The sequence below is a fragment of the Pogoniulus pusillus genome, chromosome 30, assembly GCF_015220805.1.
Source record: "Pogoniulus pusillus isolate bPogPus1 chromosome 30, bPogPus1.pri, whole genome shotgun sequence".
NCBI lineage: Eukaryota > Metazoa > Chordata > Aves > Piciformes > Lybiidae > Pogoniulus > Pogoniulus pusillus.
In genome coordinates this window covers 10,452,680-10,472,366 of record NC_087293.1, presented here as the reverse complement: position 1 = coordinate 10,472,366, position 19,687 = coordinate 10,452,680, and the positions used below count along the sequence as shown (strand labels likewise).

The following is a 19,687-nucleotide window of genomic DNA, read 5'->3' as shown; positions in this document are numbered from 1 at the left end:
CTGGTGGTGAGAGGCAGAGGGCTGGGGGAAGAGAATAATTCTGCTCTGAAACACAAAAGCCTCTTAAACTCCTTCTTTCAGCCATCACCTTTATTTTTTCAAATGCATTTCTATGACAGTTTGACTACTTAAACACTGCCTCTAGTTTCTGTAAAAACACAAGTAACAGGTTTGGCTGTGCCAGGATGGGTTATTTTGGGTGGGTTTATTGTTCAAGCACTCCTAACTACAACAGCATCTTAACCTTGCCTGCAGTGGGAAGAGTTTGAATTCCCCAGTGAGACTGGACCAGAGTGCTGAGCACCCATAGTGACAGGGACACACTGCAAGGTAGTAACAGATCAGTCATGACACAGACCACAGTATGGCAGCAGCCAAGTTTTACAACAACCCATGCTGGAGGTTAACATAAATGGGGAATGAACACCTCACCTACACTGCCAGCAGGAACAATTCCCATGTCAAACTCCTTCTCTCCAGAGCAGTCCCCCATAGGCCTTACTTGGGTTCAGACACTTTGCATCACTACAAAGCCTGGGAGCTCTGAAGGTTGCTAAAATCCTCCTCGGTGTCACTAGCTGTTGCCAAGCTATGGAGGGTGTGGCTGCTGGTATCCTTCTCCTTAAAAGAAACTGCTCCAAAAAATAAGGAATGAAACTGGAAAATGCAATACAAAGAGGTGAGAAACTGCATTTGTATCTGAAGCTTCTGCTACTTCTAAAATCTTTCTCAGTCTAGGCTGTTTCCTGGTAAAATGCACCTGCTAGCTGTGTTTCCACCAGTACCATTAAATGTGACAGGCCAGCTGAGGGACTCCACTGTAAATACAACTAGGGGTCTCCTTACCTTCTGAGAGTGAGTCTCTGACTCTCCTTCCAGCTTTGTATGGTCCTTTGCTTCTCTCACGGTTGTTCTTTCCATGCCTCTTATATCTCTCTTTTGGACTCTGGAAACACCCTTATTCTCTTGTTTTGCCCAAGGACTTGCAGGTTCTACTGATGCAGTCTTTGGTGCATTTCTGCTCCACTGTGACTTTTTGGAAGCACCTGCTGCTGCTGTGCTGTGATTTTTATCCATGGAGGTGTCCTCGGTTTTACCTACACATGCCTTTGAGCTGGATCGGAGAGAATTGGTCAGGTCAGTGACTGGCTCTTATGTGGTTTTGTTACAATGGCTTTATTTTCCCTTAATGAAGAACATTGTACTTTTATATGTTCAACAAGTATTTCCCCCTCATACTGCAAGAGAACACCCTGGTGAGATAAACCAGGCTCTGAGCAATCTGACTTAGTTGCAGATGTCTCTGCTTGCTGCAGAAGAATTGGAGTAAACTACCTCTGAAGGTGCCTCCCAACCCAAACCAGCCTGATTCTATGATAAACCAGCAGGGAGTGCTCTCTCTGGCACCCATTTGTTGCTGTGCATGGTGTTGAGATGCTCTCAAACTTCTCTTATTTCAATTTTCCTATGAGAGACTTCAGGATCTGTACAATGCTGACCAATGCCAAGGATGAGCAGGTCACTGCCTTTCCATCTTAATTAAATGTGATTAGGCTGGAAAAATTATAAACTTCCATTTTTCACCTTCTCAAGGCAGCCTGCTTCCCTCACCCACACCTGAAACACGCAGTTACCTTTCCTGCTGCTGTGAAGCCATCTCCTTTTCAACCTCAGACAAGGTAGCAAAAATAAAGCTGGCCTCCAGCACCATATCTTCAATGCTGAAAGCGATTGGTCTAGGCACAAATATTGAGGGTAAACAGCCCATGTAATTACAGATGTTGTAGGGGAAACACAGCTCATGCAGCTCTACACACAGATTTAAAAGTGTCTACTCTGAAAACTGAAAATGCACCTGCTGCTGGAGCATGAGATGGCCTCTTGTTCCAGACTGAAATGCACCAAGGAGAACATGCTGCACAATGTTATATAAAGCTATAACCTTACTAACTGTTACACTAGTATTTTAAACATAAATTGTCTTTTTAGACTGCTAAATAAAAACATTGCATGCACTAGCCTGAAGCATCTTGTAGGTGCTCACCAGTTACTGTGGCTAGCTTAGTAATCCTGGTGCTATGTTAAGTTTTTTATGCAAACCATAAACCACTTAACTCCACGTAACAAATTAGAAGTCTAGCTTTTGGTACAACATGAAAACCTATTTTACTTTTCCAGTTTAATTCCCATGGAGTGACCTGCAGACACGAACCGACTGCAGAGCTGTAGTGGCAGCAGTTCTAGTCAGGTGGGTTCCAAAACATACCTTCCAGAGGTGTCAAAATGAATTGAGACAGGAACACTGGTAGCTTCTGAAAATGCCAGGAGTCCCTAAAAAAGAGAAATGGGTGGCTATAGGTGGTTTTAAATGAGAATAACTAATATTAGAATGTAATTTATTAGAATCTAGTTAATATCAGAATGCAACTGGTAAAAAAGAGGGTACAAGTCAACTGCTTTCCTTGCCTGGAGCTCTCCAAAGCAGCTTCTGGCACAGAGAACCTCCCTGGACTGATGCTCTCTCCAGTACAGTTTCAGTGTGTCAGCCCAGAACTGAAGCTGCTTTTTTGTTGATTTAAAAACCTGCTGCCTGCCTTTCAAAGGCCACTCTGAGAGACCCTGAGTATCTTGCTTTCTAAAGCTGACCCTCAACCAGCTGGTGAAATGCTGTTGCCGGTCAGGATGGCTGGTGGAATACTGCCCAGAGCCGTTCCACTGGGACCCCTCTGCACTGTCCTGGTCAAATCAAGCAAATCAACAGGAAATGTTTTCTTTTCAAGACAAATTCTTGCTTTACCCTCAATTCTTTAAGGCAAAATGTCACTTCAGAATCTACTCCAACTTGAAAGTAGTCAAATTCGTCTGGATGTAGTTGTATCTCAGTGAGCATTGTCTTCGAAAAAACTGAAATAACAAAGTTAAGAACTCAAAGGGTGAAGTCTGATCTCACAACTCTGGTTAGACCCACGAGGCTTTTACATCAGCAGCATTTAGACAAATAATTATATTTTTATAGTGATAAATGTTTAGCTTGCCTACATTTACTTCATAATTAAGTAAAATAAAATCCTCAATTTAATTACAGTATATTATGTAGATTTAAATGGTGCTTCGCAGAACCTATTTTCTGTTCCACTGTGTGCTCTGACCTGATACCTGCTGGCAAATCTGCTCTGTTGACAGGCATTTGTCACAAGCAGTGTTACCAGCTGCTGGTCGCTGAGTAGATGAGGAGACCAAAATGCTGCATGACTAGAACAGACTAATCATCGTTGCTGGCAATCGCCAGAGGACAATGAAGGTGGACTCAGGTTCTTTGTTTTAAATTCTAATCTCTTCCTGATAGGGAAGTGGCAGCAGGAAACGAGCTCTTAATTTCAGCTAGTCAATTGCTTGTTATAATCAGATTGGTCCGTAGTGGTTATTAGGTGGGAGATAAAAAAGTAAGGGTTCAGTGATGTGTGGCAGTCTCAGAGGCATTCAGAAAAGCTCTATAGAGGTTAAGCAGCACACATCCACCCAGCTGCTCCCAAAGCCTGGCTGCTACAGAGCATTATAAACCATTCCCAGCCTCCCACTTTCTCTGCTCAAGAGATTTTTTTTCTCTCAGCCTTCAACAAGGCCCCACTGTGTTCAAATACACTCCTGCGAAGTTCCTCAAACTGTAGGAATATCTGCTGATAACTCTTCTGCCAGCCCCTGCAGGCAGAGCGTCCTAATGCTAATGAGAACAAGTCTGAGCAGAGGTGCCACTTCTTCCTTTGAGAATTGAGCCTGAATGCAGAAAATCCCAAAGGACGCCAGATGGTACGTTCAGAGGACACTTTTTGTTTCAGTGCTGCAGGCACTAAACTGCAACACACGCTACGCAACAAAAACAATGCTTGTGTTCTCAAAGGTCTCTTCCAACCTCAACAGTTCTATCATTCCTCCTTTGTCCCTTTTATTGTTTGGGGTTTTGATACCTCGTTAAAATTTTACCAACTATTTTTTTTCACTTTCTTTTTTTACAATAGCCCTTTTAAGGGTACGTTTCCAAATTAACACCACTTGCCATTCAAAATGTTCTTTTTTCAGTGTCTTTTTATTGTCAGTAATTTCTCCCCCATTTAACCCAGCTTCCACCACTGAATCCTCCTTGCTCTCCACAGTTTTAGCTTGTTCTCAGCACGATACCCACTCCTGCGCTCAAGGCAGTCATCTTTTTCTAGGTCATTATCCTCAGCTTTGGTCATAAGAAAGTATGAAAAGCATCCTTTTATTATATGATATACAAGAATCTACATTTCAAAAGCTCAATTATATCTTTTAAATGAGTTTGAGTCACATCCCAGGAATCTTCAATTGTTCTTCAGATAGAGATCTGGGAATGGCAGCACGTGGCATAACAGTGCTGGGCCAGCTAACGCTGTGCTGCCCTCACTAAAACACCCTCTGTAATGGTATCAGTTCTATAATTATGCTGCTCACTGTTGAATTGCTCATTTTAAATTTGAAAATTGCCTCATTTTTCCTGTCTGTTACCAAGCTTCTGCTCATGGAGCACACTAATTACTTCTGTTTAAGCCTACAGCAAGTGGCAGAATTTACTGCAATTGGCTGCTCAGTGTGATACCCACCACTGACACCATGGAAAAGTTTCTTAAAATCTACTAAGTCTGCCTTAAAAATCTCTCTCTACATACATTTCCTCTCTTAAAAAAATCTCCTTCAGACATAAAATGCAGTCTCTGTTTACATTGCATTAGGTTTTATTCCTTTAGTTCACCTGTTTTCAAGTCTCAGTATTGTTTCCTTACCAGCATCTTCCTCAGTGTAACTCTTGAAACAAACTTTCATTGGAGTAACTGATAAAGTTATTTCCTCTTGACTGTTTGGGAAGTGAATCATGGTATCAGTCAGCAGCCTGTAAAATTCCATTCCACTCAATATTAAAATCCATTTTACCTGCAACAACTTCCTAGCTAGCATTTGTTGTATTAGAAATGAAAATTGTTACTGGGCAAGGGAAGAGCGAGGGGATCTTCTCAAGGCTCAGCAAGAGCTAAGGGGCAGGAAGCAAGACAGTAGGGTCAGACTCTTTTCAGTGGTGCCTGGTGACAAGACAAGGGGCAATGGGCACAAACTGGAACCCAGGAGGTTTCATCTGAAGAGAAGAAACTTTACTGTGAGGGTGCTGAAGCCCTGGAACAGGCTGTCCAGATAGGTTGTGGAGTCTCCTTCTCTGGAGAGATTCCAAACCCTCCTGGACATTGTGATCCTGGGCAAGCTGCTGTGGGTGGTTCTGCTAAAGCAGAGGGTTGGACTCGATGATCCCCAGAGGTCCCTTCCACCCCTCACTATGCTAGGACTTCATGATTCTGTGATATTACTGCTACCTTTTTCTGTCACAATTTTGAGCAAACCTCAGTTCTTGTACTCTATTAAAATGTCTGCACTTGAAAAGGTTCTACTTTTTTCTAAATATACCACTCAATATCTGCATAGAAATACCTTTATGCACCTTTAATGGTGCACCAGAAACAATTTTTTAATAAAACTGCTGTCAGGAAAAGTCCAATTCAGCTGCTCTTTGCTGTTACCAAATCTATTTTCCCAGAAGCTGCTTTTCAAAGCAGAACTTTGCATTATTCCATTAAAATTTTGTATTTTAAGCACTGAATTTTTTGCCTATAACATTAAAGCACTACTTCCTTTAGTCATCGTTGGAAGCTGCTCAAAGGTGTGAACTGAAGATCCTGCTCAAGGTTGTATTGAGCAGGATTAATGGCAGATCAAGCCACATTTTTTAAGATGCAATGTTAAGTATCAAGCACTAGGATATAGAATTCAGGAATTCACCATTTTTGAGTGTGGCCTACTCAAATTCTGACTGCTAGTGGCAGTGACAGCAGCATTTTCAGAAAAAAAATTGTATTTATTACCTGGAGTGGACTTTAAGTACATTTGGACACATATTCTTTGCAAAAACAGCCTGCAGCGGGTCACATTCTTGAAATGTCAGATTATATGTTTTGACAACACCTAAGCACAAAAGGAAATGAATAGTCAGTGCTGGTCTGTAACTTTAACTAGTTTTTTTCACTATTAATTTTTCTCTTAGGAAATCTTGATACAGAAAGTAACCTAGTGACTCACTCTAGCTACCTGGAAATAACTCACCCACAAAAATAGAAATAGAATTCACCTTCTTCCATCCTGTTAGTTTGGCCCCTCCAGCATCTGAGCTTCTCAAGAATCCATAAGAAATAAGTGAACAGCAAAAAGTGCAACAAATGCATGGGTAAAAAGGCATTAATATGGAACTGGTATAACAATGTCAGTGGTGGTAATTCTAATTATGTAAGCAGAGGGCTGACAACCAGCCCATAGAATCAACTAGGTTGGAAGAGACCTCCAAGATCATCCAGTCAAACCTATAACCCAGCCCTATACAATCAACTAGACTAAGGCACTAAGTGCCCCATCCAGTCTTCTCTTGAGCACCTCCAGGGATGGCAACTCCACGACCTCCCTGGGCAGCCCATTCCATGGGATGCACTAACTGCTGAAATGAAGCACATTTGTCTGACAGAGCCTGCAACAACTTCATTTTAACGAGGTGATGCACAAGATAAATTATGTGAAGAGGCTGAAAGTGTCTGGCATAATGTTCCATCAATAACACTCACTTGATAATTACACTAAATATTGTCTTGCCCTGCTGTTTGAAAGTGCTGCTCTTTCTGTACAGTCACTTCTTACCATGTCTGCAGAGGAACTGAAAAGTGATATGATGGTCATTAGTATTTGCAGAAATGCTGCATTTCTCCACGTTCCTTTCCAGCACATTCACACATCGAAATATAGGAAGAACTGACTGAAAAAAAAAAAAAAGATCATAAACAAAAAACCCTCCAAATCAGTGCAGATGTTGCCCACCAAACAATTCTACAGTATTCTTTCCCTAGCTTTGTATGGTTCACCTCAAGCTTGTGCTTTTATGGTTTCCCCAAACTGTAAGCAGACACTGAGGCAGCTGATCCTGCTCCTTGCCATCCTCACCCACTACCTGCCCAACAGACCTATCTGCTAAACAGCTGGTCAAAGCTCTCCTGGCTTTTACTGGTTTTGAAGCTGCAAGTGAAACACTGCAGAGGCAGGACTATGGTATTCCTCCACCCAGAGGTGAGGCTGGTTCAGACTTTGGCAACCATATGGAATAACTCAGGAAGTACAACTTCTAAACTGAATTAAATAAATACTAAAGCTCTCTTTTGTAAAACTGCTCAGAAGCACTTTAGAGCAATCCACATGCCTCTGTGACCCTTCACTTGGGATTTCATTTGGCAGTTGGAATAATTTGCTGCTTACAAGGCTGTGCATACAATCCAATAAAACATACCTTAATTACCAATTTACATGTGACAGATAACTGCTTTTCCTTCTGACATGGCTGAGACACAGCTGTCCAGCAGTAATGTTGAAAAAACATAGAGGAGAAGAAGACATAGGCATATGCTGACCTTGAAGAATTTACTGATCTTAAGGCAAGCTGGAGATATAGGTAAAATAATTAATTAAAACTATTTCATATCAAACCTTTGACAAAATAAAAGCCCTCTCTGTGATTGAGTACCATAGCTAAACACAAGCTCTTTAACTGTGTACATCTCCAAGTAAATATAGATACATCATGCATATAATCATGTTCAAAATTATCACCTTCATTATTGATGGTCAGAAATCACTGGTATCATACAGGCACAAGAATCCAATCTATGGACGTTTAAGTGTCCCTTAAGTGTGAATTACCTAAGCACTTAAAGCTCAGCTTGTGCCTGAGGTATCTGAAGGACTGGAGCATGATACGCTTAAGCAGACACTGCTAACAGCTCAAAAATTCTTCAAGTATAAATTATCTCCACTTCTGATTTTCCAGCAGGCTAAGGAGAGTTGCTCACTTTTAAGAGTTCTCTAGAGAAAACCCTAATGTTGCTGGAAATGGTGTTGATTAAACAGAGGCATACTAATGAATGCTTTCTTCCTGTTGAGTCATATCGGTACAAAAACGTTTAGAGGCAGCTTCTCATGTGCTATGAAACAGAAACCTTTTGACCCCTTTTGACAACAGAAATAAACCCCTCGGCCTTAATCCAGATGTCCTGGACAAGGGCAGCTTGGGTAACATTAAATCAAAGAATACCAGGAGCAGAGTAAAAATGATTCTATCATGATGAAATCTGCATAATGACAATTACAGAAACTATGGCATTTGTCCATGATGGAAGTGGAGGAAGCTGAGGGAGAAATGTTTAGTAAGACTGAAGGGTAGCCATAGGAAAACAACACAATATCCAACAACATCAACACTACGCTTCTGACAAGATTTTAAAATGGCAGTAAACTCACTTACACCTTTTTCTATGGGGTCAAACCAAAACTCATCACTAACACGTGCTATGGCATGTATGGCTCTTCCAAACACTAAGCAGGAAAAGAAAACAGTGCAGTCATTCTAAGTTAAAAAAAAAAAGGCATTTTCTCCAGAATAAGAGGAAACATCCTAAATTTCCTACACTTTTCAAACAAAACCAATGGGAAACACCAGCCTTTCCATTCTAGAAGCACAAACACCTTGATGTTACTGAAAGCTGCCTCTGACAAGGCGCACCCTAACGTTACCTTTGCAGCACCTGGCAGTGACCTGATGCCACTGCGAATTAGCTCAATCTAACCAGACACTGCTTAAGTCAGAAATTACGTTTTTAAGATGGCAGCAAATTTAAGCAGGGTAGAAACCAGGAGGCCTCAAAGTTTGCCTCTGCCCACACTGGCAGTGGCAGCGCCGCATTTTTGTGTGAAAGCACCGTGCACAGCTTTAGCTGGGATTGTTGGAAGAGGAATGCTGTGCAGAGAGGCAGTCAGCTGAACAATGGCTTCTCCACCTTACGTTACCTCTCCTTTCCAATCTGACCAATTTGCACGGCTGCATATTGCCCCACAAAAACGCCTTCGTTCTCTTGGGGATAAGAAAAAGGCAGCTTCTCAGCTGTGGCCGTGATGGGGCTGGCCACGGCTCGCAGCGCTTCGGGCCCTACTTCGCATCGTCTGAAAGGCTCCAGGAATAAGCCCACTGAAGGCAGCGGCTGGGACCCTAGGGTGACAGTCATGCATCACCATGGCTGCTGGCCCTCCTGCGCTGCGCCCCGATGCGGAGTGTCTGTGTCTCCCACATACACCTCTCTGCCCCAGCCTCGCTGCCTTCCCTGCTGCCATGACTACCTCTGAGGTGAGCGCCCCCAATAACGCACTTCATGGCCCCCAGGAGCCGCCTGACCCCGCCCTTCGCTCGGCTCGGCCCGCCCCTCACACGGGCGGCAGAAAGGGCGGGAAACGCCTCCTCAGAGACCCGGATGTGGGCGCAGCCTATGTCTGCGGCGACACGCGTTTCGTGAGAGCTTGGCCCTTCATAGACGCCGTAGCGAGTGGTTGGTACCGGCCTGGCTTCCGGGAATAACCGCAGCCGCTACTGTGAGGAGTGCGGCACCGAGCAGGATGGTGAGCGGCGGGGACGCCCTGTCCCCCACCCCCAGGGCTCCGTTCTCCGCATCGGGACTTGTTCTGCAGTGCAGCAGGGGCTGAGGCTTGCTTCCTCTGGCCGAGGCCCGGCGGGCCTGGGTCGTGGGTGCTGGCCCCGCGATGGGGCGGGCGGCCCCCGCGGCGGCTGTGCTGGACGTGCGCTCAGCGGTTTTCTGTCAGTTGGTACCCAGGAATCCGCCTAATGCGAAGCTGAGGTAGATAGAGGGGTGGGAGGGGAGCGCGGAGAGGAGAGGGAGCCCTGCCGAGAGCCCGCCGCGGTAAGGAGGCCGTGACGAGGGGCTGTCCCCGGCCGGGGGCTGCGCGCAGAAGCCGGCTGTTGGTTTAATTAGTTACGGTTTTAACGCTGCTTTCATAACATCAACAATTCATTAATTATTATTTGCTTATTCATTTGGCTATATTTTCTTTTCTGTTGCTTCTTTTTGTTTAACATTGATCACGTTTCGCCCTGTTTTTCATTCCCCCCCTGTCTGCAATCAACTTCTTCATTCCAATAAGGCTGGGCACAGAGTAAGTTTACTCCTCTTGGCTGTTGCTAACACTGGTGGTAAGGGCTTGTTAATATTACAAGATGATATGAATGTCAGATGGTACATACGAATTAGGTGCATATAAAATATGTGCTGTTAAAATCATGCTCAACTTTGCTTATAAATCCCTAGTAAAAGCCAGATGTAACATTCTTTGCCACTCTTTTATGTTGCAGATACCTGTGATTATTAAACATACTAAAATGCTTTTCATTTGTGTGATTGTAGCCTGCTAAGCTTTTCTTTAATGAATGGTAGCTCAAACATGATTTAGGGGAGAACATGGGGCAGACTGGTTTGTTGAATGTGGACACTGCTGACTTAAGTGGGGATCTGTGTTTTCAAGTAGTAGTATGATTTTATTAACCATTAAATATAGAACTGGTACTGCATGTCTAAGTCCCTTAAGCATCAGATAGAAAATCTGTCTGTTGCCACTTTAATCAAAATCAATTGTTACCTATTTTTCACTTGCATTCAGTCTATCATTAGACTGATGCTATTAAGGGGTAGTTTTCCCTGGGAACTCTTGAAAGACCATAAATAAATGTGTGGGGTTTTATTCCCTCCCACTCCTGGGCTAGTTTTAAGTTGGTAGCTCAATACAACTCAGCAAAATCAAACCAGAAATCCACCCCACATCCCTCTGCCATTTTTTGTGACTGTTAGCATGAAGATGGCTGCATGGCCTAAAACTTAAAAAAACCCCAAATAATAAAGGTGATTTATTTTTTAAGCATAGCCACTACTGCTTTTGTGTATGACTTTTTCTGAGCTGTTCTTTGTAGAAGCTCAGGTGATGGCTTCATTTTAGGAACTGGCTTACTAACAAAGCATTATGGGTGGAGCTGTCTCTGTTTAATGTGGAGCTGTTCATCAGGCTAACAGGGATGATGGTGGTAGATCCAGTGTTTTTAGTGCAGTGACAAAAAACATCCTGTGCTCTGTAGAACCTGTCATACCATTTTTGCATAATTTATTGCTGTGTTGCATTAATTACATTCAGAGTTAAAACTTGTGGTAGCAAATTATGATCTTACTTCATATGAATCTGTAATTTTGAACCCCCTGTTCACTTTGTGTTCTACTTGTATCTGTTGTGTTGGAACTGTGAATATGGAGAGCTGGAAAAGAACTGCAGTGTGCAGTACTGTGGCTTGTTTTCTCTGCAGTGCCTTATAGGTTAAGGAAACCTCTAGTCTTAGCCTGTGTTTGGGTGCTTCTTTCAATATGGAGTCTGAACCACTTCCCTCTGTTCTTGTTAGCTATTGGCACACATTGCAAATTTGCTGCCTGTGTTTTTTTTTTTTTTTCTTTTCTCTCTTTTGTTTCTTTAGTTTCAATAAGGAAGAAAACAGAATTTAATTAAAGTAAAATGAAACTTGGATGAAGAGTTTTAAAGGGAAGTGACCACAGTTTAGCTAGGTCTTTGCTGAAGGTGGCCCATATTACTGTTTTTTTTTTAATGTTTAAGGAAACAAGGTGGTGTAGTATATGGTAATTGCTAACTTGGTGTACAATACACCAAGTACTAACACAGTTTTGTTACACCTTGCAGTGGCTTTCAGCAACACCACTAACTCTGTAGACCATCCATCCCCCTTTGGATAGTGTTCTGCCTTAATAAGGGTGCTTATTTCCTCAGTATAGAAATATTCCATCACCATTTCATTCTTATTTTAGTAGCTTTTACATCAAAATGTGAAGTTACAAGCCTGAAAACACTGCAGTGCTTTCTGTTTGCCAGTGCTGCTCCGCTTAACAAATATTTGTAATAATCTTCTTTTCCTGATCTTTCTTGTGGCACCTGCCAAGTTGGTGTTAGTATTAGGAGATCTTCACATTCCACATCGATGCAACAGCCTCCCAGCCAAGTTCAAAAAACTGCTGGTTCCAGGAAAGATTCAACACATACTCTGCACAGGAAACCTCTGCACCAAGGACACTTATGACTACCTCAAGACTCTGGCTGGAGATGTTCACGTTGTCAGAGGGGACTTTGATGAGGTAGTGTCCTCTCTTGGTAATGCCATTTTTTGTGCATCTTTTATACAAAGGCAACATTTGTGTTACTTGTCATTCAAGTACAAGTAGACAAACTGAGGTGATGTAGTACCGAGTGCGTGTGAAAAGGGGCTCTTGAGCAAAGGAGTTTGGCTTACAGTCAGGATTGTGAATTGCACTAGATGTTCTCACCCACCATCAGTATGGGTAAAAGTAATTTGTGTACTTGTGTGTCTGGAACTCCACCAATGACGACCTGCTGGTGTGAGGGTGTTGGTGTTCCTTCTATCCTGCCACAATTTTCTACAGCACACATAAATGCAGCTTTGTAGCTCTGGTTCTTTAGCTGCAGGGCCAATTACATTCTATAAGCTTTACTGTTCTTCTGTAAATTTAATCTATGGTTTTTTTTACCTTTAGAATCTGAACTACCCTGAGCAGAAGGTTGTAACTGTTGGACAGTTCAAAATTGGGCTGATTCATGGCCATCAGGTTATTCCTTGGGGCGACATGGCCAGCCTGGCACTGCTGCAAAGGCAGTTCGATGTGGACATCCTGATTTCAGGGCATACACACAAATTTGAAGCATTCGAACATGAAAACAAGTTCTATATCAATCCAGGATCAGCTACAGGAGCCTATCATGCCTTAGAGAAGTAAGTGAAGTATGGGAAATAGCTGTGGGGATTTTCTTTTTGACAACAAAACTGAACTAAAAGCTCAGGATGAAGTTTAATATAAATATTGGGGAGAGGAAGGCTTATAGTAATTGTTAAATCTTGACTGAAACAGATGACTGACAGCTTAGGATCTGATGTACTGTGCTTAAATTCCTATCCATTCTTCTTAGAATGGTGTATGTTAGGAATTGATGAGACTACTCAGATGATTATATATGCATAATTAATAGTTTTTTTTTCCCCTTCCTTCCCAGCAACATCATTCCTTCATTTGTCCTGATGGATATCCAGGCTTCTACAGTAGTTACATATGTCTATCAACTAATTGGAGATGATGTGAAAGTAGAAAGAATCGAGTACAAAAAATCATAAACATGTTTTTGCTTGTCTGGTCTTTTTACTGTCTTGTTATGACAATACTTGATTGCTAGTTTACAGTACTACACTTGTGTGCTAACAGCTTAACAATGTAGCTTCTTGGTAAAAACTTTGAAACAGCATTGTGTTTGCTTTCTTCTGTATGAATTGATTTGTAAAATACTCCATTCAAATAACTGTTTAAATACTGTTCCTTAATGTTGTAATAAACTCCACTTCATAGAAAAACTGAGCTTTATGAAATGTTGTTGGGGGGGAAAAAATGCAGCAGTCAGAGTGGCTTTTTAAGTGGCTCGTGCTCTGGTTTGACTTCTAAATGATACTTTTTAAGGAGCTCAAATAAAAAGATTGAAGGCTTTGGGGCCTGTTATGTTTGCTTTAGAATCCAGATTCTCAGTTCAGTATTCCCAACTAAGTTAATAAAATGGATTGATTCTGAAAAATATTACAATTAACTCATAACTTAGAGTAGCAATTTCACTGTAGAAAGTTTACTCTTTTTATAATCAAAGCAGCTTGCAGTACCACTGTGCCTTAGTAAATGATGGTCTCATTAAGCTCATGAACAGTGAAGAAAAGCTTTCCTTTTCCAAGGACTTAGTGGCGATGCTACACCTTATATTCCCTTTGCTCTATGTCCAGAGGTTTAAAATAATGCCATTCAATATGACACTCCTACTAGAACCGACTGACATGGTGACTATTTTGAGAAGATTGGACCTGCTGCCTTTCCTGGTCTCATGACTGCAGGGGACTGAATGTATTCTAGCAGCTCCCATTCTTCATAACTGCCAGCTTTCCAATAAAACCAGTTTTATCTTTTGCCTTCTACAGAAAAACACCTAGAAGGGTGGCCTGTTTCCTTTGCAGATGTTGACCTTTGTATTATGGGTCTTTCCAGTGCAGACTCTGCTAAAAAGCTGTGCAGCATTTCTCACAGAGATTTGAGTTCAGTTAATGGTTTTCCAAAGAATATAAAGGATCAATTAGAACCTTTATTCCAGCATCATGAGCTGACTTGAAGTAGATTTATACTGAATGTAAATAATGTATTTACCTTCAAAGAAATACCAAGTATTTCAGCCTACTTTCTTAGGAACCTCTGGCTAACTGCTGCTTCATGCAGTTCAAACACCTGCCTATTCCTTTATGTGCTGCAGCCAGAACGAAGTCAAAAGGAAAACTTCAGCAAACAGTAAGGAATGTTAGTGAGTGGATCATCATTTTACTGATAATTTCATAATTGGAAAAGATTTGTAGAGTACTGTAAGGCCTAAATTGTAGGTTTATTTGTGCTTACTCTAGTGAAATCAACACTGTCTACAAAGTATATTTTACATAAAATACATCACTTGCAGTTTTAAAGCCAGTTTATCATAATCAGGCCAGGTTCTGTTTGTGTGAGTGAAATCTTGAGTGCTCCTCACAGCAGCCGTAAACACACAGAAGTACAGAAATAAACCCTAATCCTGCCTAAAAATCAAAGTGCAGAAGATGTACATTGCTATTTATCAGAAACATCAGGGATGCAGCATGAAGAAGAAACAGCCTACAAGTTATTAAAAAATGTGGAAAGCTCAGGGCAGCTTTTGTTTAAAGTGTTGAGGTTTGAAGTTAATGTTCACCTGACCGGTGAGCCTTCTGAGTGCTTGGCTCTCATCTTGCCAGTAGAGGGAGAAAATAAAAAGGTACATCAAGGTCTTCTGGGTGACAGTTCTAGTATACAGGTCTCCTCTGGCCCATTCAGATACATCTGGAAATTTAGGAGAACAATATTAAAAGGGCTCAAGAAAACAGGATATAGAGAGAAGAAAAGACATAAGGTACAAAGTTGTTACCTTCAGAAGATCAGGTGATGGTACATTTGATGGCATAGGATTTCCACATTTCTCTTGATATTCTTGAATGAGAGCTGTGGCATCATCAATGCTGTAGAAGACAAAATCTGTGAAGTTAAGCTCTCTAAAGAAGCCAAGGATGTGGCTGTATATATATGTCAAAGCAGAAAAATAAGGTATGACCCCACCTAGGTTTTTGAAGTTCTGTAATTTCTTAACAGAGAAACAGAAGCCATGACAAGCCAAGCATTTAACCTGTGGCTGTTAATAATCCAAATAGCTACTATAACTTAAATTATTACTTAGTGGTTCCTGTCCCATTCTGACAGCAGGATAACGGAGAAACTTGCAGTCCTGAGTATTTGATGTCTGAAAAGCCTGCAGCTGTGTGCAATAAGCCCAAGTGCTGTGAGTCACTGATCCTGATTGAGAACTGCCCAGCAGCAGGTTCAGTGGCAAGAGCCCCTGTTGTATTTAAGTGGAACAGATGAGCTGTTGCTATTTCTTGAAGATCTTACTGGCAAAACTCTTCATTCCCATGTCCTGAGTTCAGATGATTCATTTATTTTTTCAGTATTCTTACTGCTAAAGCTGTGACTCCATGATGCCACTACAGTGAATTCATCTGAAGGTAAGGTGAAACATTTGCTTTTTCATTCAAGTTCTATTTTTACTGCATTTTCTCTTGTTTGCCAGTCCACACTCAACAAGCTCTTTGGCTTTAGTGGCATCAAAACTTTGTTCTAAATAGGCAAGGCAGTGAGGTGGGATTTTTAGTTTGTTATTTAACTTAGGAATACTTCAAAAAATCTTGGAGAAGAAGTACTCCTTATAAGTGTAATCTTACAACCTCCTAAGTATAATCTTGACAAATGGGAAAAAAATAAAGCAAAGGAGAGATTCAATTTCTCTTAAGTGCTATCAGTCACATGTCACTTGTTTAATTAACTTACCAGTTCTTTTTGGCAAAATATTCCACCAGTTCCTTTGTTCGGTGAGTATTTATCAGTTGTTGCTTCAGCAGTGGAAAATACTTGGTTTTCAAAATCTTTTCATAGAGCTTCTCATTTATGATGCTGTCCAAAACCAAAGATCTAATCTGGAGATTTAAGTTTCAGTGAAAGTATTAATATATTAAATAGAAGAAATGACACTTTTGAATAAGAAGAGCTCAGAGTTTTTCTTACTGGACTCCTATAGACTAGAATTATTTTTCGGTTTTTGTTTTTTTGTTGTTGTTGTTTTTTACTATGTAAAGTGCTGTGACACATCAGATTCTATGAGACTAATCTCAGATTCAGACAGGGCAATGAGTGAAGAAATTTGCTCTCAGGAAGGGGGTCCAAAGCAAGACAAAGTACAATTTTGTAAGTCCTTTAGCCTTTTAGCTTTAAACATCTATTCAGAGAAAGAAAGTAGTTACTGGAGCAATCCATGCTGCCCTAAACCTGGGTTGTAGGAGGCTACATACCAGCACTGTGTACACGCATTCAAGGTTTTCACTTGCAACAACATTAATAAAAATGATGCTGTATGTTAGAAGAGTCCACAGGAGCAGGTTGCTCAGAGAGGTTGTAGAGGCTCCAAGCCTGGAAGTGTTCAAAGCCAGCCTGGATGGGTCCTTGAGTAACCTGGTCTAGGAGGAGATGTCCCTGCCCATGGCAGAGTGATGGAACTAGATGATCTATAAGGTCATTTCCAATCCAAGACATTTCATGACTCTATGTCAACTAACACTTGGCAATATCAGCAGAGGAAAAAAGACTTTGTGTACATTAAGCTATCAAAAGAGCCTGTTAAGTCAAAGGCAGGTGAAGTAAGCCTTACTTACCTGAGAGGCAAATGCCACTACTTCTCCAGCATTCATGTGTTCATCTATTTGTTGCAGCACAGCTTCTGTGTTACATGTCGATAAGAAACCCTTGTGAAAATAATTACAAAACATGAACGATTAAAGTAGAAACCATCCCTTTAGAGCAAGTATTTAATTTGTGCAGGAACCATTAACATTTTGAAATTCTAGGTACTCACTACTTTGGTGGTGGGTTTTTTTTACTCCTTACCAGCAGATTTAATCTCTTACACTAATGCTGTAACTGGAGAAAATATTTCTGCTCTTAACTCTAATGATTGGAAGTCTTAAATTCTTAAGATGCCTTTACAGGTGCCAGTTTGTTCATATCAAATACAGTTTGTTTTGTTTTTTTTTTCCATGGGTTTTATGAGTGGGATAAATTATCCCCAAGTCTGTTAAAGGCAAAGTCACATGACAAAGCTGCTGAGGATGACTTGAAGCTAGACAGTTTTGCTTTAAAAAACACTAAACCAAACTAAAAGGAGCTGTTCACATAATTCCTTTCAGAAGGACGCATTCAGAGCAAATTTGTCACAGCTGCTGAGCTTTTTGGGGTGGGAAATGCTGAACAGCTGTCAGTAGTGACTATTTAAATAAGCTGGAGTTACAAGTTACCATTTGTTCTGATGAACAACACATGCTTAAAAGACATTCCCTTGCACAGATAGAACACAATATTTACTATTTACCTGGATTTGCTGCTCCCGCTTCTCAGACTGAGGAATCAGCATGAGGCACCCCAAAGCAAAAGCTGGAAGATCCAACTGTGCATATTGTTTAGCTATTCCAATGACATCCAAGTCTGCCAGAACAGGACACCTTCAGAAGATTAGGAATAAAATTCTCAACTCTGATATGTATAAATGGGTGGCTTAGTTCCATCAACAAAACTGCGTGGGGACTTTTAAGTCAGGTAGAACAATATATTTTTACTCATCTCAATTTCAGAAATGGCCACGCTATGCAAGTTGAAGCTTCAGAGAATATGATTTTCTAGCTTTAAATAAGAACAACTCTCACTCATTTCCAAACACCCAAGGTTCTGTTTTGAGGGAAATTTTTGGCCAGCTCTCCAGAATAATGCTTTGGTACATATGTATATGCACAGTAGTGTAGTCATGTTCTTCAGCTGGATCTCTTCCCAGTATTTCCTAACTAACTTTTGATTCAAGTCAGGCTCTCTGAGCTCCAGTTCTTCTCTCAAACAAGTCAGAGCCTTATGGTGAATAAAATAACGAATTATTGCCTTTACAAGGTGAAAAAGCACAATGCAAAGCTGGTTTATGTACAGGATGTTTTGGAATATTAATATTGTAGGTTAACCATGTTTATACAGATGTGCAACTATTAGATTCTTGTCAGATTTTATTCTTTGTAGGAAAATTAAATATTTTTCTCTCATGCTCTGTGTTAATGTTTTAGGAAATGTGCTATGTTTTGAGCTAAGAAAGATATTAACTGGATTTTTAGGACTGACCATGAATCTTTTTGAAAATGCATGGCAGGAAGAAATATCCCTCATGGGGGCAGCAACTGGGCAGATAAATTGGTTTTCAGCAGTCTATGCTGCTGGCTCAGATTGCCAATTCAGAGAGTGCTTCCCAGGCCAGTTTAAACAGCCAAGATACCAAGTTACAGTCAACAATCTGTAGACAGGCACAGCATTTTTTGGGAGGGTTTGTGCCCTGATCCTGTCCTTTCCCCAAGAGACTCATGGTTCTTTCTTGTGCCTCAGGCTCCCAGATTTTCAGAGCTCTTCTGCACATCGCAGGGCAGACTGTTAGATGAGAAATTACAAACAGGTATTCCCACTCAAACTAATAGCACATCCCACATTTCTATCTACTTACTTGAGCAGAATCACAAAAGACTCGCAGCATTCCTGTAACTGTTTAGGACTTGGTGGACATGAAGCTAAGAAATAAAGAAAAGAAAATCAAGTAAATATGCAACCAAGTTCCTACACAAGCATGATAGCTAATAACAACCTTACCTGTGAGAAATGCTGATAGAACTACGCTTCGCCAAGCTCGACTGAAGTTGGGAATCTGTTGAGAGCAAAGTTTGGAAGAATTGCTAAATACAGTTGTAACTAGGGGTTCTTGTAAACACTGACATCCTCACTCACTATAGGTGGAAGAAGCCTGTCAGTTTTCTGTTCTTTTTATCAGCTATTCCTTAGTATTGCTTATCTCATAGTCTCAGATTTACTTATCCATATTTTAACTGACGGCAAAATTGTTCTGTCCCACTTTTAAGTGTTTACTGAAGGAAGCACAAATGCAAAATATGCCATTTCAGTGATTAATAATGATACTCATCTACATACTGCATTGTGAAAAATAATAATTCAAAAAATCATTCAAAATAATCATTCTTCATAGCATGGATGGCTGCCATTTACACACACAAATAGGATGCTAAATTCCTGTTAAATGAAGAAAAATCTTAGGAGTCAGGGAATATTTGCTTACCTCCCATAATGAATGGATCCCAGTGATTGCTATCAATACTCTTCTTAGGTACTGAATCTGAAAAGAAATATTTAATTCAAAATGCTACAGTGTTTTTGAGGATTTGGCAGTAGTCTAGAGAAATGCATCATGCTGCTTGTCTTGTCTGCGGGATGAAAACTTGCAGTTCCTCAAGGCACCTTTGTTCCTTGAGGGGGAACAACTGATGCATATGGAACTCTGAGTTACAGTTCATTAAATTCAAATATCACAAGCAGTAGCTGCATCTGTTGTCCAAGTAAATACTCAAGATTTCTGGTAGTCTCACAGTTTCCAGCACCAGTTTTATTATGATGCCACCTTCTTT

The 19,687-nt window shown here is 41.0% G+C and overlaps 3 protein-coding genes across 3 annotated transcripts in view; 1 reads left to right on the top strand and 2 right to left on the bottom strand.

The window, feature by feature from the left end:
* Positions 1-86: 86 nt before the first annotated feature.
* RAD9B (RAD9 checkpoint clamp component B) lies at positions 87-9,304 on the bottom strand. The gene is made up of 11 exons (XM_064168235.1): positions 9,265-9,304; positions 8,396-8,466; positions 7,385-7,534; positions 6,745-6,859; positions 5,925-6,024; positions 4,800-4,906; positions 2,798-2,904; positions 2,267-2,331; positions 1,635-1,736; positions 847-1,114; positions 87-657 (listed from the first exon to the last, which is right to left on the bottom strand). The coding sequence occupies exons 1-11, from the start codon at positions 9,296-9,298 to the stop codon at positions 526-528; spliced, it is 1,251 nt and encodes a 416-aa protein (XP_064024305.1). The 5' UTR covers positions 9,299-9,304; the 3' UTR covers positions 87-525.
* Positions 9,305-9,350: 46 nt separating this feature from the next.
* On the top strand, positions 9,351-13,532 carry VPS29 (VPS29 retromer complex component). Its single transcript, XM_064169041.1, has 4 exons — positions 9,351-9,540; positions 11,928-12,119; positions 12,537-12,772; positions 13,051-13,532. The coding sequence occupies exons 1-4, from the start codon at positions 9,538-9,540 to the stop codon at positions 13,166-13,168; spliced, it is 549 nt and encodes a 182-aa protein (XP_064025111.1). The 5' UTR covers positions 9,351-9,537; the 3' UTR covers positions 13,169-13,532.
* An 845-nt stretch (positions 13,533-14,377) lies between these two features.
* Positions 14,378-19,687, bottom strand: part of KNTC1 (kinetochore associated 1) — a 38,880-nt gene continuing 33,570 nt past the window's right edge. The window contains exons 57-64 of the mRNA XM_064169042.1: positions 19,342-19,398; positions 18,861-18,915; positions 18,718-18,781; positions 17,557-17,686; positions 16,844-16,933; positions 15,966-16,111; positions 15,013-15,103; positions 14,378-14,927 (exon numbers count right to left, since the gene is read on the bottom strand). Of these exons, the coding sequence (XP_064025112.1) occupies positions 14,868-14,927; positions 15,013-15,103; positions 15,966-16,111; positions 16,844-16,933; positions 17,557-17,686; positions 18,718-18,781; positions 18,861-18,915; positions 19,342-19,398 (693 nt within the window). The 3' untranslated portion in view covers positions 14,378-14,867. The remainder of the gene's footprint in view (positions 14,928-15,012; positions 15,104-15,965; positions 16,112-16,843; positions 16,934-17,556; positions 17,687-18,717; positions 18,782-18,860; positions 18,916-19,341; positions 19,399-19,687) is intronic.

Coding starts and splice junctions, on each gene's coding strand:
- RAD9B (XM_064168235.1), bottom strand. CDS start 9,298: ATGAAGTGCGTTATTGGGGGCGCTCACCTCAGAG. Junction 6,025..6,744: donor TCAGTTCCTCTGCAGACATG/GTAAGAAGTGAC, acceptor TTTTGTGCTTAG/GTGTTGTCAAAACATATAAT. Junction 2,332..2,797: donor TTTGCCTTAAAGAATTGAGG/GTAAAGCAAGAA, acceptor TCTCTTTTTTAG/GGACTCCTGGCATTTTCAGA.
- VPS29 (XM_064169041.1), top strand. Junction 12,120..12,536: donor TCAGAGGGGACTTTGATGAG/GTAGTGTCCTCT, acceptor TTTTACCTTTAG/AATCTGAACTACCCTGAGCA. Junction 12,773..13,050: donor GCCTATCATGCCTTAGAGAA/GTAAGTGAAGTA, acceptor CTTCCTTCCCAG/CAACATCATTCCTTCATTTG.